General features: G+C 38.0%; 1 protein-coding gene across 5 annotated transcripts in view; it reads left to right on the top strand.

The window, feature by feature from the left end:
• Positions 1–12084, top strand: part of arhgef12b (Rho guanine nucleotide exchange factor (GEF) 12b) — a 46096-nt gene extending 34012 nt beyond the window's left edge. For all 5 annotated transcript variants that reach the window (XM_032577225.1, XM_032577222.1, XM_032577223.1 and 2 more), the window contains 16 exons: positions 39–185; positions 381–466; positions 1447–1569; positions 1691–1805; positions 1895–1995; positions 2821–2898; positions 3482–3557; positions 3680–3847; positions 5320–5407; positions 5488–5568; positions 5655–5737; positions 6253–6528; positions 6604–6756; positions 7721–7902; positions 10701–10773; positions 10853–12084. In XM_032577225.1, the coding sequence (XP_032433116.1) occupies positions 39–185; positions 381–466; positions 1447–1569; positions 1691–1805; positions 1895–1995; positions 2821–2898; positions 3482–3557; positions 3680–3847; positions 5320–5407; positions 5488–5568; positions 5655–5737; positions 6253–6528; positions 6604–6756; positions 7721–7902; positions 10701–10773; positions 10853–10866 (1844 nt within the window). In that variant the 3' untranslated portion in view covers positions 10867–12084. The remainder of the gene's footprint in view (positions 1–38; positions 186–380; positions 467–1446; positions 1570–1690; positions 1806–1894; positions 1996–2820; positions 2899–3481; positions 3558–3679; positions 3848–5319; positions 5408–5487; positions 5569–5654; positions 5738–6252; positions 6529–6603; positions 6757–7720; positions 7903–10700; positions 10774–10852) is intronic.
• The last annotated feature ends 5506 nt before the right edge of the window (positions 12085–17590 follow it).

Here is a 17590-nt window from a genome sequence, read left to right as displayed (position 1 = left end):
TTGTTTAACCTGACTGAGTTCACGTCTCCATCTCTTAGAGCTGTTCATCACTGAGCGCGCTCACCTGCGTAAGCTGCGGGTGCTGGACGGCGTCTTCTGCCAGAGACTGAGCAGACACGGCATCCTTCCGCCCGACGACATAAAGCACATCTTCACTAACCTGGAGGAAATCATTCAACTGCATGGTAATGCCACTCTATTACATTAAAGGCTTCCTGGTGACGGCTCAATTCAACAACTCTGCCTTCTAAGAAACATTCAAAACCTTTACAATGTCCAGTTGTTGCAACCAAACCTGATCACGTATTGTGCAGTTTGTGTATTTCTTGCTGGTAAAGATGTCACCAGTAACAGTGAGGTCTCCTCACCCTGTTTGATAGTTTCAATAACGGAGCAAATGACCGCCATAAGGAAGAGGAGTGAGACCTCTGTGATTGGTCAGATTGGAGATGATCTCCTGGCATGGGTAAGACTCTCTCTATAAAAAACAAAGAGTCCCATTCTATTTTCAGAGTGCTTTCTATGTAAAATGAGCAGAAATCTCAGACACTACATATTACTACAAAATCCTAACTTGATTTTTGAATTTGTTTAGTTTTTACTAGAAACCATTTTCAAATAAGTCACATTATCATTTCATAGTAGTATTTTTTACTTTCCTGCTCTTTTGAAAACCTTTTCAGAGACAACTGGTAATAATTAGAATTTACTGTAAATACTAGGAATGTAGCAGTACATGAAATTCCTATTCGGTACAGCCCATTTGGTTCAGACCGAACAAATACGGCGCTGTTTCACACCTGAACACATATAAAATATTTGTGTGAAACTAAGGCTACATTCACACAGCTGGTAAGCGTGATTTTTTTTTTTTCTAAAAAACAAAAACAAAAAGCAAACAACAAAATATCATATTTGTGCCTTTTCCATATGTGGTATTAAATCTGATACATTTTGGATAGTTTTCAAAGTTTTATCTGACTTTTATATCATTTGTGTGAGACATGAGTCATAGTTCTGCTCCAGAAAAAGCCAGACGGACAATAAATAGATTTCTAAACACAAATACGAAGGATATTATTTCTATATTTTTAGTATGTTTTAGTTAGTTTTATTAATGCACAATATAGTTTTTCCCGATTAATAATTGTTTTTATTTAATTCAGTTGTTTTTTTTTTATTTCAGTTCAACCTCGCTGGAAACATTGTAGTAAAGTAGCGTCTAGAAAGCATCTTTCATTTCTTAAAACGTGACCTCAGTTGTGGAAATAGTCAAAAAAATGTTTTTTACAGTAACATCAAACTCCATTGAAGTAACTTTGACCTACTTTATTTTTTGCCACAAGTTTCAGTCGAAACATTTAAGATTCCCATGAAAAAAAATGATGGTATGTTGTGTCATAAAATGCAGCAACATTAAATGATTTGAATATAAATGTGCTTTAGTTCAGCGAGGAAGAGGAGAAGATAAAGAGAGCGATAGGAATGTTCTGCAGCAACCAGCCGTCTGCGCTGGAGCTCATCAAGACCAGGCAGAAAAAAGACCAGAGGTTCAACCTATTTATGCAGGTCAGCACAGCATCATCACCACAGTGGTTTCCTTGGATGCTGGGTTTATTTCTGATTAAACAAAGTATTATTCTATTTATTTTGTAAAGGATATTTTTTTTTACCAATCTTGGATTTTCAGGAAGCTGAGAGCAACCGCTTGTGTCGCAGGCTGCAACTAAAAGACATCATTCCTGTAGAAATGCAACGAATGACAAAGTACCCGCTCCTCCTGGACAATATTGCTAAATACTCTGGTATGAATATGACTACATATATATTCTAAAAGGGGAACTTGAACTTTTTTGGTTCTTTCTTTGCAAAGCTGTTTTGTCTGTTTTCACAGAGGATGGTGAGGAGAGGGAAAAGGTGAAGAAAGCTGGAGAATGTTGCAAGAAGATCCTGAACCACGTCAACCAGGCCGTGAAAGAGGCTGAAAACAAACAGGTTAACACATCAGAATATTCATGAAACATATTCAGTAATCAGCAGGGGGTTTTTTTTTATCTGTTTGTCACTCATCACTGTTTTCAAAGTAGAAGTCATATTTTCACATTAATTAAACTATATTGTTAATATGGGTTTCATTGAATCACTTCTTTCTTTTACTTTACTTGTATTGGTTGGGTATTATTTGTGTTTCGTAGCCTTTTCATCCCAGATTAACTTCATTTATGTTTCACTAATTGTTTCACAATTAACATGACTCTTCACACCCTGGCCATGGTCTCTTCCAGCTGCTGCCATCAGGCAAGAGATACAGAGCAATAAAAACCAGGACAAATCGCCTAAAAAACAGTTTTTACCCGATGGCAATCATGGCACTAAATTCAAAGGCATAAGAACTTCTGCTCTTGACACCACTTTGTTAAAAAACGTAAATTCTGTTGCAACACCTCCAGGCGCTGCAACCATCTTCTGCTGTCTATTTATTTCTCATTTTGTACTATTTATTTCTTTATCTTTGTATATTATGTACAGTATATACACATAACCTGCATCTTAACTCGAGTCGAGCAAATCTCAATCTCGTTGTAATCTGTTGATGACAATGACAAATAAATCTTATCTTATCTTATCTAAAAATATATATGTAAAATTAATAAGACAAAATATATGCAATTAAATGAAAAAGAAGAAGAAAGTATCTTGATTTAATTAGAAGAAAATACAATAAATAAATAAAAATAACTGTTCTACGATTTGGCAAAAATAAATTTGATCTACTAGTGTAAGTACTAACTTTTAATGAGTTCTGTTTTATCTCAACAGAGACTAGTGGAGTATCAGCGTAGACTCGACGTCTCGTCTCTGAAACAAAGTGAAAACCCCATGATCCTGGAGCTCAGGGTGAGAAACGATTGCTGAGTGAAAAAAGGTCTGAACATTGATGGATTTTAGCCGTAAGACAATTTTTGTTGTTTTTACTCAAAAACAGGCCTGTTTTATATCATCAGTCTCCACTTACTTTTGGAGTTCCACAAGGCTCTATCTTGGGCCCCTTTCTGTATTTCCAGTACATATTGTCATTGGGGTCCATTTTCAATCAACAAAGACTGACAGCTGAAACATGCCCATCTTACTCACAATAAATAATCTGGGATTTCTTCACCATTTATTCCAGATGTTTTTGTGTCGTCTTCGTAATTGTTCAATTAGCTTATTGTTTCAAGGCACTGATAGATCAACCAAACACCTGACCCGCCATGCCTATGATTTTTTTAAATACATAGCTGACATTAAAACCTTAATGTCATCTGTTTACATTGAAAAACTTTCAACAATATAAAGAGATCTTTGTCATTGCTAAGTTGTGAAGCAGCTATCCATTTCATATAGGAACGAAAGAAACAATTGAAGATCCACTATTGTAGATGTATTTTATCAGTTAATTGTCAATGAAAGTATTTACTATGAACTTTTCTTTTTGCAGAATCTGGATTTGACCAAGAGGGAGATGGTATATGAGGGCCCGCTCTCCTGGAAAGTCAATAAGGACAAGACTATTGGTAAATATAAACAACCATAAATGAGAATACAGCTTTAGTTAGATTTATACGGGTTTAAATTAGTGGTCAAAGAAGAAAGAGCATTCTAAAAATGCTAATGAGCTTTCATGATGTCCTTTCAGAGCTCTACACGCTTCTTTTGGAGGACATCATGGTTCTACTTCAAAAACAGGATGAGCGTTTGGTTCTCAAGTTCCATGGGAAGAACCTGACCAGCATTCCGGACGCCAAGCATAGTTTCAGCCCCGTCATCAAGCTCAGCACCGTCCTGGTTCGTCCTGTAGCAACCGGTAAGGCTGTCAATCAATCCAAATACCTTGACGTCAAATACCTTGAATTTTTGCAATGATTCAAAAGCCCGAGTTAACAGCGTTCCTGTTACCATAGTTTGAGTAGTCGGGATTCTGATATGGCAACACCTAAGGAGCCATTGTTCATATTACCTCTTATAAATATTGTTTTAAAATGTGCATTCCACATACAAACACCACTTTTAATTTCTTTAGTTTAGGACCAGGTCTTAAACATGTTAATTTTGGTTAATCGATTACATAAATTCTAACACGTTGAAATTTGTTAACACAATTAATTTTCAATACAAAAGTCTTGAGCCGGAACCTTTGTTTTCACATATTTCTGGTACGCCTGTAAGTCTGACGCACAAGTGCAAGAACAATGCTAATGTCATCATCCACAGTCCACATTTCTAAAGAAAGTTTTATTTTAAAAGAAGCATTTGAAAGTTGAATACAAATATATTTAATAAATGAGAATATTAGTGGAAATAAATGTTATCACTAAGTGAAACACGTTAGATTAATTACACACAGATGGATGTTGAAAGGCTGTATTTCTACTAATTACATAGATTTTTCCACTTATATCTAATAAAAACATAACATACAAATATTACATCAGACCAATAAAAAACTATTTTAATACAGAAACATTAAGGAACAGTAAGTTTAATACCTGCTTAAAGGTTGTCAGTTTTCAAAAGGTACTTTTGATCTGAAAAATTTAAGTATAATAACACTTTGCATCAATGTTGTGGTTAAATAACGTAAATAACTGATTAACAACATTAAATATCTCTGGCATTAAGTTAATCTCTATTTATTAAAAACTGTTGCAACAAAACAGGTTTTTGAATTGAAAATGTTTATTTTGTCGATTAAATACAATGAATTGCAATCCATTAATTACAGATTTTTAACTCAGTTAACTCAAGTAAAATATTTTTTTTGAGTCCTACCACTGGTTTAGTTTATACTTGTAAATGCTTCATGTAACATTAATTTCTTTTACAAGTCTGTCTTGTTAAATAAAGAGGCTTCCACCTCAGCTAACTATTGTTGATTGAAGGAGCGGCCATATTGGATCTCAAAGTTTCACAAAGTCTCAGACTTTCTAAGTGGAAAATCAGACTTTGGGAGACATTTCAGTTGGTTTTTCTGACTCAAATTTGCAAGTTCAGCCTACAAATTTAAAATAGCATAGGGCTTTGGTTACTCACGGTGCAGAGCAGTCTGCAGCGCCCCCTGGAGGATGCTATTGGTAGTATATGTATATAGATGTACTGATATTCTGCTTGTTTTTACTACAATAGTTTTTTCAAGGAACCAGAGTATTCTCCTTCCAACTGTATTTTTGTCCCCAAAAATATCATTCAAAAATGCAGATTTTCAATCAATTATAGGTAGCACAGTTTGTTCTTTAATTTTAGAAGAGAAATAACTAACTGACTGGCTGTCCTCCTCAGACAACAAGGCCTTCTTTGTCCTGTCCATGTCAGAGAACGGGGTCCAGATGTACGAGCTGATGGCGCAAAAGGTGTCCGACAGGAGAACGTGAGTTTTCATCCTAGACAAAACTTCACTTTTAACGTTCTTCTGTCTCACCTGGATGTGGTTCGCCTCTGCTCATCCAGGTGGCAGTGTCTGATTACGCAGTGCGCTGACGCCATGAAGGCCAAAGCTCACCCCAGCGACAGGCCTCCAGCTCAGGCAGAGTGAGTCCACTGAATCCGCCTCAACTCTCCATGGGTGGTGTTTGTTGTCTCTGCTCACAGTATGTTTTTGTTTTGTTTTGCTTCAGAGCCGAACGGGTTGCAGTCGAGATCCTGAACCAAGAGATGCCCAAGCAGAGCGAGACGCTGACTGAGAGCATACATTCAGCAGGTATCTGTGGATGCAAGAAAAAAACCGTTCAGTTTTAACACTTTATTATTAGATTGAAGCTTATCATCAATTGGAATCAGCATTAATAAATATCCAATTTTTGTGGCAGAAATAAAAAATAAAAATGTATATAACTGACTATTTTCATAGTGCAAGCAACAAATATATATCTTAATAGGCATTAATATGTCAGCTAGCACAGAAGCTAAGATCCACAGTCATCCTTATTTCCACTCTGGAGGGTTCAGCCAATCAGCGACAAGAAAATTAAATGCTGCTCCTGGATTGGCTGCTGTGTAAACTCCAGAGTCAGCAGTGGTTTAAAAAGATTTTTAAATCACAGTAAATTCATTTTTGCATTTCTAATCTAATGAATTGTGTGGCCCACCAGCAGTTTAAATCATCCAGTTTTGGTTCCCATGGCAAAAAGTTTGGACACCACTGTTCTATAATATTATAACAAATAAATTACTATTTTATTAAGATCTTCAAAATAGTTTTGTTCTGTGTCCTAGATAAAGATGCTCCATGTTCTCCTGATATTCAATCTCCCATCAACCCCTTTGATGGCTTGAAATCAGAAGATGAGGAAGAGGAGCTGGCGGCTATAGTCAGGCAGGAGGAAGACGGGGAGGAAGAAGAGGTGGACGAAGCCGAGTTGGAGGCCTTCCTGGACGGCCAGCTGACTGACAGACTCTTACAGGAAGGATCCCGCCAGGGCATCGCTCTTCCAGCCGAGGACATGGAGTCAAACTTTCCCTCCTCCAAAGCCGAAGAGGCTCTGCGGACGCGTAAGCCGACGGCGATCCTTTAAACTCCAAACGCTGGAAAAGCTGGTAGATAATAACCGAAGTCTTCTGTTGCAGTCGCCATGCTGAAGGAGACGCTTTACTCCCACATGATGAGCAGAGAAGTAGAGGAGGAGACAGAGGAGAACAAACCGTCTTCTGCAGGACCAACGAATGACCTGCAGCTCTCTTCTGCCCCCACTGGGGCGTCTGAATCAGCACAACCTAACGGTGAGTCAGCGATTGAAGCTGTTTTTACACCTGGTAGTGTGATAGGCCTGGTCCGATTTGGAGACCAAATTTCCAACATTTGATACATTTTTACCTGCTGTTGTTCTTTTTCTCAAAGGGACCAAATTCTTTGAGACCCAGAGACTTTTTCTGGTAACACTTTATTTGAAGGGGTGTGCATAAGACTGACGTGACACTGTCATAAACATGACATAACAACGGTCATGAACATGAAGGAGTCTCACGAATGTTTACAACTATTGTCATAAAGTGTCATTCGGTAAATAATGACCCTTTTAATGCAAAGTTCTGTTGAAATTTGCACTAAAAGTCCATTAAAAGTGTCAAAATCGATCTCCTCTTCCTTCTCTCAATGCTCCCTGTGCTAACTAGAAACCACCAATCAGAGCCAGGAGTCAGGTCTTAATGCGGTCAGTCATACTGGTGTTAACACTGTCAGCAGAGCCTGTACTAAATCCTATGGCTAGTTAGCATAGCCACCGATGATGGTGAAAAAATTATTTTCCTGTAACGGTAAGTTGGTAAGTTGTTCCTCTGTCATTAGCGGATTTAATAGTGCATTCACAAAGTTTAATGATAGCGCTAAGACCCTCTTTTGGTTGTATTTACTGAGAATGCCCTACGCTGTAGTGCGCTTCTTGCTTTTGGGTCGGTCTCCGGTCCACTTGACGTTCACATTGGCATTCGAACCACACCAGAGTTAACTCCAACCGAACTGAGACAGAGGTTTTTAGGCAGACCAGAGTTCGCTGTTTTGTCCAAATCAGAGTTCAATTACACATTCACATTTCCCCAAACGAACCGGACTTTCTAGACATAAAGAAAGTTGGATGGGTAGACTGGAGTTGGGTTTAAGTGGACTAAACAGGACTGGTGTGAACGCACCCCTAATGAAGTTTAGATGTTTTGGTCCAGATTCTGAAACCCTCTGGTCTTTAACCAGGTGGTTTTGCGGGTCTGGACTTTGAAGCCGGTTCTGGGGAGAGCAGCACCGACGACGACGTCGCGATCGACATGAGGAAGCTGCTGTCCTCCTCCTCACAGGCAGGGGGCGACGGCCCCGACCTGAGCAGGCAGTTGATGACCCACCTGCGCCTCCTGCAAGCCGACCTGCAGTACCTGCAGGTAAAACACACTGGGGTTTGTTTTAAAATGTCTTTATCGTTAACAGAAATCCTGGGAGCCATTATGCGATGGAAAAATCTTTAAATGTGTTTCAACTGATGTCTATTTATTGTTAAAGCCTCTTATTGTCATCAGGAAAATTTCCAGACGCCATGAAAATAGCAAAGGTAATTCCCATTTACAAAAATGGTGAGAAATGTATGTTTAGTAATTACAGACCGATATCGTTGTTGCCACAGTTCTCAAAAATTTTGGAGAAACTATTTGTAAATAGATTAGATACATTTATAGATAAAAATAATATATTAAGTAGTAGTCAATATGGATTTAGAGCCAAAAATTCGACATCAATGGCCCTTATGGAACTGATAGAACATATAACAAATGCTATTGATCAAAAACAATATAGTGCTAGCATTTATGTCGATCTAAAGAAAGCATTCGACACGATTGACCATAGCATTTTACTCAAAAAACTTATTAAATACGGGATTAGAGGGCCGGCATTACAGTGGATTTCGAGCTACCTGGAGAATAGAAAACAGTTTGTACAAGTACATGATACTAGATCCGAATTTTGTGAAATTACATGTGGAGTTCCACAGGGCTCAGTACTTGGACCAAAGTTGTTCATTTTATATGTAAATGATTTGGTAAATGTATCAGGGTTTTTCAAATGTATTCTATTTGCGGATGATACCACTTTTTTTTGTCAGGGCAATGATATAAAAGGGATGTTAAAAGAAATGAAAATAGAATTTATGCAAATACATAAATGGTTCAAACTAAATAAATTATCTTTAAATTTGGACAAAACAAATTATATGTTATTTACAAGGAGACAAAGAATTGTAAATACTCCATTTAAAGTTGATGGTGTAGAGATTTGTAGAGTTAGTGAGGTGAAATTTTTGGGTGTGATAATTGACGAGAAATTATCATGGAAATCCCATTTGAATTATTTAAGAACAAAATTAGCAAAATCAATTGCAGTGCTTTATAAAGTACGGGATTTTCTGAATGATCATGCACTATTTATGTTGTATAATGCACTAATTGTTCCACACTTGGTTTATTGTGTTGAGGTATGGGGAAAGGCATGTTATACTAGTATAAAATCTGTTTTTGTTTTGCAAAAAAGGGCAATAAGAGTTATTGCTCGAAAACATGGTAAATATCCAACAAATACATTATTTTGTAATTTGAGGTTTTTGAAATTTAATGATTTAGTTGATTATAATATTTTGTTGGTTATGTATAAGGCACACCTAAAAACATTACCCTTAAACATCCAAAAAAATTTTGAAAAGAGAGAGAGTGGTTATAACCTTAAGGGGACACAGATTTTTAAGAAACCTAAATTCAGAACCTGTTTGAAAGAACGATGTACTTCGATACAAGGAGTCAAACTGTGGAACGACCTGCAAAACGATGTTAAAAATGCTAAATCATTACACATGTTTAAAAGAATGTTAAAGATTGTTTTTTTGAAGAAGTATGAAATAGTATAAAGTCAAAGTATAGTATTGTTCAGTTGAGATTGATGATTGACCTTGTTTCTTTGTTCTTCCTTTGTTTTCTTTTTTTTGTCACATAAGACAAATCAAAAAAATTTTAGTTTTTTTGTTTTGTTTTGTTTTGTTTGTTTTTTGTTGTTTTGATCCATAGTTGAGAAAAAGGGGCAGATATTATAAGATTATTTTCTTCTTTCTGCTACCTTTCATTTCATTTTTTTAAATTATTTTATTTTTTTCTTTGTATTAAAATTTTTTTTATTTGTATTGAATGAAATGAATAAAGAGAATAATAATAATAATAATAAAAAGCCTGATTGGTGGCGAAGCAACCTGCAGTGTTTAAGTTTGGTCAAATTGCTTTGATTTGCCCTCATTGGACTGATAAATGAACCAATAGGATGTGATTGCTTATATTTTTTCTTTATGGTAAAAAAAAGTAATTTTTGATGTAGTGTAATGTAACTAATTAATAGACAACCAGGATATTTATTGTTTTCAATCTGTTATTGTGGTTATTTAACTATCAGATTGGTGCAAAGTGCTATTATACTGAGTAAAATTCAATACATTTTTATATGTGTTCTAGTGAAGCTCATTTATTAAATTAAGAAGGTATTAAACATGCTTTTCATTAAGTTTACCTTTCTGTATAAAAATATTTGTATAGGTCTGAGGTAATATAATTTTCCAAACATTTTGGTCCCCATTACTTATGAATTAAATTAAAAGCAAAAACCTGGATGAATACTTTGTGTTGCACCTTACATTTTATGTTTTAAGATTTTAATTGTCTGTATATGTTTGAAATAGTGATAGCATCAGTGAAAATTGTTTTTAAATGTGGATTTCATATCCACATTTAATCATGTGGATATGTGTAGCGGCAAACCAAATTTAAGTCCTTCTAGAACTGTGATCAAGGGCTACCCAAATTTATTCTGAGGCCCGCAAATGGTCCCTGAGCCTCACTTTGGTCACCTCTGATTTACAGGATTTCAACATAAATGGCCACAACACCCAGCATGCTATAATTTGAAGAAAACAAATAGTAATTATATGAGTAAAAACTAAATAAAGTTTTGTTCTTAAATGTTAAGAATTTTCTTTAAAACATGTCAGAAAACTCCTGAAATTTTGAAATAGAAAATGTGTCCAGTTTCATATTCATGTAGCTCCTGCATCTTTGCATGCAGGATTCTGTAGTTTATGTTGATGATTTTTTTTATAACAGTGACAGACATTACTGTTGCTAACTGTTTTGTTGTATTTATGTTATTGCAGGAAGTAGAGATGAAGTACAACGAACTGCAGCAAATCCACAACAACCGATCTACAGACTCAGATGATAACAACGGTGGGTTTCAGCTCTCTTTGCGTACATGTGACTGTTTTTACTCCACCTGTCATCAAACGCCCTGTCTGCTTTGTTTCAGAGGGACTGCAGTGATCGGGGACCTGATCTGAGTCAAATGGGGGATTTCACTTCACTTTAACCCCCCGATAATGGAAGCTCTACTGGGCAAAGCATGATTATCATGTTTTACCTGCAGAGACTTTTCCCAATCAACTGTTAACTGATCGTAAACACTGGATGTATGAAGTGGAAAAAGGGAGGTATGGCGAGGCGTTCAGGACTCCATGGATGCTTCAACAGCATGGAAGTAAAAGTGCTATCTCGTAATGATATTTCCTCCCAAGATAAAGAGATTCAGATGTTACTGCCAAGCCACAAATGTTTTCAACAACTCAGAGGCGGACAAACTAAAATATTGTTTTTAATGGATTGAGTTAAGCAGAAATGAGAGTCACTGTGAAAAACGTTTCATGTCCAACGCAAACTCTGATTTCTTGGATGTTTTATTTCACCGTTTGAAAAATCCCATTTCCAGAACTAATTTAACTGATCCAGCACGTTCCTCATTTCGTCACTGATTTTTTTCACACTTGATAGATTTGGATTGATTGGGACCAAAATTGCAACATTTGTTACATTGTCAGCTGCTGTGGTTCTCTTTTACACTACGTACCTTTGAAAAGCATGTTCCCCTCCTCGCCTGTGGTGGCGCTGCACCAAGAACCACTGAAGGAAACGACGCAAAAGCCTCTGAAGACACGGAGAACGACTTCCTTCTTCACAAAATGTAAACAAAAATGGAGTGGTCAGATTTAAGCGGTTGTATGATTTCTCTTTTGTTGTTGGTAAAAGACAACAAACCATTTGTTCCACTAGAGCTGGACATGTACGTTTGTTTTGGTTGTATTTACCCAGAATGGGCTCTTTGGATTATAAAGGTTGCAGACCCCTGATCTAAACAAAAATATTTGGTAAGATTGAATGTTTTTGCAGTGCCTTCAAACTAGTTAAAAGCAACTTTCTGTGTAAGGCAAGCCGGCAAATTGCATTCACTCCTTCTAGACCAGCACGCAGTGACAGTGGAGAAGAAAACGTTTGGCATTCTAGCTTATATTATGAATATTGTCTGAAAAAGTCTCAGCTACTGTACATTCCCCATTTGGAAGCCATTTATATTTACTTGGCTGGTTTTAGGCATTCAGTTGAAGCAGAATCCTGAATCAGTGCATACTACAAAATAAAATGTTACAAACCGCAAAATATTACCAGATATTTTTGATCTAGTTTCTACTACAAAATAAATTGAAATTAGACAAAACTAACTTAAAAGTAGCTTTTCAGGAAGATAAGGGAGCTTGTTTTAAGATAATTCCTTAATAGTGATTTAAAAAGTACTAGTTCCACTGGCAGACAAACGTATAACATGGGGAAAATGTCTTGTTCTAATGTAATAAGTTTCTTTTTTTTTTTATTACAACAAGCTCCTACTAGTAAGTTAGCTTTCTTGTTTCAAGTGTGCTAAGATATTTTTATCCGAAACTAGACCAAACAACAAACAAAAAACTTGGTAATATTTTGTGTTTTTGTAGTGACGCCGTTTACTTCCTGTCCATTTGCTTGGAGTTAATTAAACTCCATTGTTTTTGCTAGAGGCTCCCTCTAATGTGTTTGGTTGATTACTTCTTTTTAAAGGTTGGACTCACTGGCCGTAAGACTGCGCCGAACACACTGTGGCTTTCACTTCTTGGACAATAAAGCAAAGACGCATTGAGGAGAGACATGTTGTAATGTAAAGCTGTTTAATGTAAAATGTTTAATGTGTATCAGCTCCGTGGTTTTATCCACTGTTCCTTGTTTTGCACCATGACGTCATGTAATGTATCGACACAAACTACTTAAAGAAGATTTATTATCAAACTGTTCTGAGCTGTTCCACAAGTGTTGCTTTTTATTGTTCTAATAATATAACAGTAGTTTCTCCTCTGCTCTGGCTCGGACATGAGATTTTCAACATTTTCTGGGCATGTTCTGTAGGCCAGATTCAAAACTTACCTGCTGCACTTTGATTTACAGCTAATATTCAAAAGTACAAATATGTATTGGTATTCATTGAGCACAAGGGTATGAAAAGGTTTGTTTAAATGTCCAAAATGGAGGTATGAATTGGTGAACTGACCCGGAATAAATCTGAAGTTCTGATTTCTGAAGATTTTGGTTTCACCCTTTGGGCACTTTAATCTTCTGCAATCTGCCTTGAAGCATAAAAAATAAAAATCTGCTGGCTAATATTTTAAATCTCAGGGTGAGTTTGACTCCACAAGATGGACGTAAACAATGTTAGCAAATAGAAGCTTATAGTAATGAAAGTATGTCACTATTTATCATCTTTATGTCAAACAAAGCTGTCCGTAGCACCTTTAGCACCATAAAAGCAATCAGACAGAAGTAAGACTTAAAGTGAGGTTCTGTTTTATCAGCAATAGTTAGCATGCTGACTATTCAGCTTGATATTTTTTCATACAATGGTTTGTGAATAAAAACGTAGGTCTGACGTTAGAAAAACTGTTTCTATTTATATTTTTATAATCGTCCTCGCTATAGCGGGACAAAACCCGCCTCGCCCATAAACACAGAAATGTTTTGGCTGCAGAGAAACTTCTGACTTTAACTTCATCATTCTGCTAAAAGCCCGGTTCACTACAGGCAGCTTGAGTCGGTCCACCAACAGATAGAAAGAATATCTGATTTATATCAGACATCCTGATATAAGACACGGTACCGACTGTCACCGCGAGTCGCAATGCAGATCAAAGCCCTGGTACCACCTGGTACCACCTGGTACCACCTGGTACCACCTGCTCTCTGTTCGCTCTGCTTCTCCTTAACGTTTCTACCAGGCAGGTTAAAGCTGCTGCTGACAGGATCTGGGCTGGAGGTTCGCGGCTGTAAATAGAAGTTACTGCAGAACCTCAAGTGTTAAAGGAAGATTCGGCCCAATTAGAGTTCATGAAATAAACATCAGAGAAAATATTGTAGCAATAATTAGAACCGCTGCAAAAAGCCAAACATGCCACAATGAAATTAATCAAAATGTCTCTAAAGCATCGGCGGACTGACAGGGGCCACCAGGGGATTCCAGGTAGATTCCAGGTAGATTCCAGAGATGTGCATTGCAGCAGCTGTTCCTTCAGGGCCGGCCCAAGGTAATATGGGGCCTTAGACAGAACCCCCCTCCCTCCAGAACCCGTCCTACTAAGAACCTCAGCATGACTAACATGTTTAAATATCGATCAGGTGAATCTGTGAGAAGGAGACCAGGTTTATTGGCCCAGTTTAAAATCAATCACTGATTATTGGTTATTTGCTGTGATGCATTTGTGAACAAACCCAATTCAAACACAAAGATTACACCATATTGTAGCCATGGTAACACAACAATCAAACTATCAAGATGATTCTTTAAACCTTTACAAAGTAAACGTCCTAATTAAATCCTAAATGTACTATTTAATTTTCTCAGCTGAATGCATTAAAAGGCTGCACAGTGGCGCAGCAAGAAGGTCATGGGTTCGATTCCCGGCCGGGGTCTTTCTGCATGGAGTTTGCATGTTCTCCCTGTGCATGCGTGGGTTCTCTCCGGGGACTCCGGCTTCCTCCCACAGTCCAAAAACATGACTGTTAGGTTAATTGGTCTATCTAAATTCTCCCTAGGGGTGAGTGTGTGTGTGCATGGTTGTTTGTCCTGTATGTCTTTGTGTTGCCCTGCGACAGACTGGCGACCTGTCCAGGGTGAACCCCGCCTCTCGCCCGGAACATAGCTGAAGATAGGCACCAGCAACCCTCCCGACCCCATTAGGGACAAAGGGTGAACAGACATGGATGGCTGGATGGATGAATGCATTAAATAAAATGTAATAACATTGTCATTCTCTATAAATGATGCTACAGGTTTAGATCTAAGGTCTGTGTTATAATTAAACCATTTCTAGGGGCCCCTGAATGTCTGGAGGCCCCTGAATGGCCCCTATCAGCAGCTACTGAGTTTTCTTTGCCTTAATATCCCAGTCTTATAATTCTAGATCTAGAAGTTTAACATCAAACTATTATATAGAGTTAACCCCTTTGAGCTTTTTGATCTATAAATCAGTCTGCAGCCAGGTTGTTCTAGAGTTTAAATAGATATTATTAGGGCTTAATTAGTAAAATGGCAGCAAATTAGCTTATTTCATAACTTCATAACCTTTGACCTTCTCTCCTCTGGTCTGTTTAACAGCTACAGTCTCAGATCAGCTCAGATCTCCAGGACTGTCAGCAGCAGAAACAGAAACTTTATACCTGTTGGGGAAAATATAGACTAGATTTGCTTTGCATTTCCCCACATGATGGCAATGATATAGTAGGAACCAATTAGATTCTTGATTAATATGAGTTGTTGCTATGTTGTTGTACGGAGTTTTTGTTCAATGTGCCCCTTTTTTAAATTTGAGCCCCGGCCCCTCCATAGGTCTCTGCACGGCCCTGACCCAGAGCAACAGAACCACCAACATTTAAACACCAAAATGATGAAACATCCATCAGTCAGAGAGAAAATCCTGATTTACAATCAATCAATCGAGTAAGAAATCAACAAATTTATGGTTAATAAAAACATTTATTCTAACATGATTGGACTGCAGTGAACATTAAACTCGTCCCAGCAGGCAGGTCAGGATTTTGTTTCTGTTTACCCAGCAGGTAAATCGCCTGACTGGAATAAACCTGAAAACATCCAGATTTTTATTAATATGTCAGATAAAAAAATGCAACAAAATCTAAATTATTACATCGTAATTATTCTGAAGCCACCTGGTGGAGAAAAGCTCCGATCAAAACAAACAATACTAGTAATAATAATAATAGTAATAATAATAAAAACAATAATAATAATCAATGATAATAAATGTGAATTTGATTCTTCCGGTTTGAATTATTTTATCACCAGATTAAATGAGAAAATCTGATCAATGTGTGAGTGAGGAAGAGGAGGAGTGAGGAGGGGCGCAGGCTGCTCTACCTGGGCCTGCGGCGCCACGATCTGATTGGATGCTGGGAGAGACCAGTGTGTTCAAGTTGTGCTAAAAGCAGTTAGCCTGTCAGAAAGCTATGCTAGCCTAAAATAGCCTCAATGCTAAACACGTAGCAGCTAATGCTAATGTTAGCATTTATAATCACATTTCTACAGAAGCTCCATGAAATTGTGAAGATAAACGGGTAGAAAAACATTTTGAACCTGAAGAACAGATTAAAAATGATAAATATCTTTGTTGTTTATTTCTATGACTTGTGATGTAAAGCACCAAGAACTGCCTTGTTGCTGAAATGTGCCATAAAACAGGCTTTATACAGGAATCCTAGACTTGAATTTACTACCTATTTTTACTATCGCTACAATATTTTTACTCCCTCTGTCCCTCCCTCCCTCCCTTTATCCAGGGTTGGGTCATTGTTGTAGAATCTTAAAAAGGGAGGCCCAGACTTCCCTCTCCCCAGCCACTTGTTCCAGTTCCTCCAGGGGAATCCCAAGGTGTTCCCAGGCCAGCCGAGAGACATAGTCCCTCCAGCGTGTCCTGGTTCTTCCCCGGGGCCTCCTCCTCTTGGTACGTGTCCAGAACACCTCACCAGGGAGGCGTCCAGGAGGCATCATGACCAGATGCTCCTCAACTGGCTCCTCTTGAGGTGAAGGAGCAGCGGCTCTACTCTGAGTCCCTCCCGGATCTCACCCTAACTCTAAGGGAGAGCCCAGACAACCTACGGAGAAAACCCATTTCGGCCGCTTGTATCTGCGATCTCGTTCTTTCGGTCATGACCCAAAGCTCATGACCATAGATGAGGGTGGGAACGTAGATCGACCGGTAAATCAAAAATTTCGCTTTTTGACTCCGCTCTCTCTTCACCACGACAGACCGGTACAGTGCCCGCTTGACGCTGCGTCAATCCGCCTGTCGATCTCCAGCTCCCTTCTTCTCCCTCAATCGTGAACAAGATCTCGAGATACTTGAACTCCTCCACTTGGGGCAGGACACCCCCTACTCCCACACCTCCCACCCCTCCACTCCCGAACCGGAGAAGGCACTCTACCCTTTTCTGGCTGAAGACCATGGCCTCGGATTTGGAGGCACTGATCCTCATCCCGGCCGTTTCACACTCGGCTGCAAACCGCTTCAGCGAGAGCTGCAGATCACGACCTAGAAGTCTAGAATCTTTAAAGAGCCCCTCCCCGCTGCCCCACACCCAATTTACCCCGTTTTATTTCAAAAAGAAATACCACTTGCGCCAAGTCTAGAATCTTGAAAGAGAACTGATGGGTGGCGACTTTCTGGGTTGTTTGATGTTGTCTTAGGTGAGACTGAGACAGGCAGTCTTAGTAAAGTCGTAATTTTTCAGGAGATGCTACCGCTAATGTACTAAGCTAATATGGCTGCTGCCTTGTATGCTTCAAGGAGAGGCTGTGATAACTTCCGACATTAATTATAACCACAACCCCATTCTGTTCAGCTACTGTATTGTTCAGGTGACTTCATTTATGAATTAATTAAGAAATTTATTGTCATTACAACATCATCCAAAATACTGCTTCTCTTATCTGACAAGTGTTGATATACAATATTAATTTACATTCTTTTTACTTTGCGGTATAAAACCTCGTTCTGTTACCTAGCAACACTATAAACAACTCCCTTTGTTTTTTCAATTGATTTTAACTCATTTTCAAGAAAAATATATGCTTGTAAGTACATATTTTAACTTATTTCAGATTAAATATCATAATTTAATTTAT

This window comes from Xiphophorus hellerii, chromosome 11, assembly GCF_003331165.1.
Source record: "Xiphophorus hellerii strain 12219 chromosome 11, Xiphophorus_hellerii-4.1, whole genome shotgun sequence".
NCBI lineage: Eukaryota > Metazoa > Chordata > Actinopteri > Cyprinodontiformes > Poeciliidae > Xiphophorus > Xiphophorus hellerii.
Note: the sequence above shows the minus strand (reverse complement) of the source record. Positions and strands in the feature narration are given on the sequence as shown.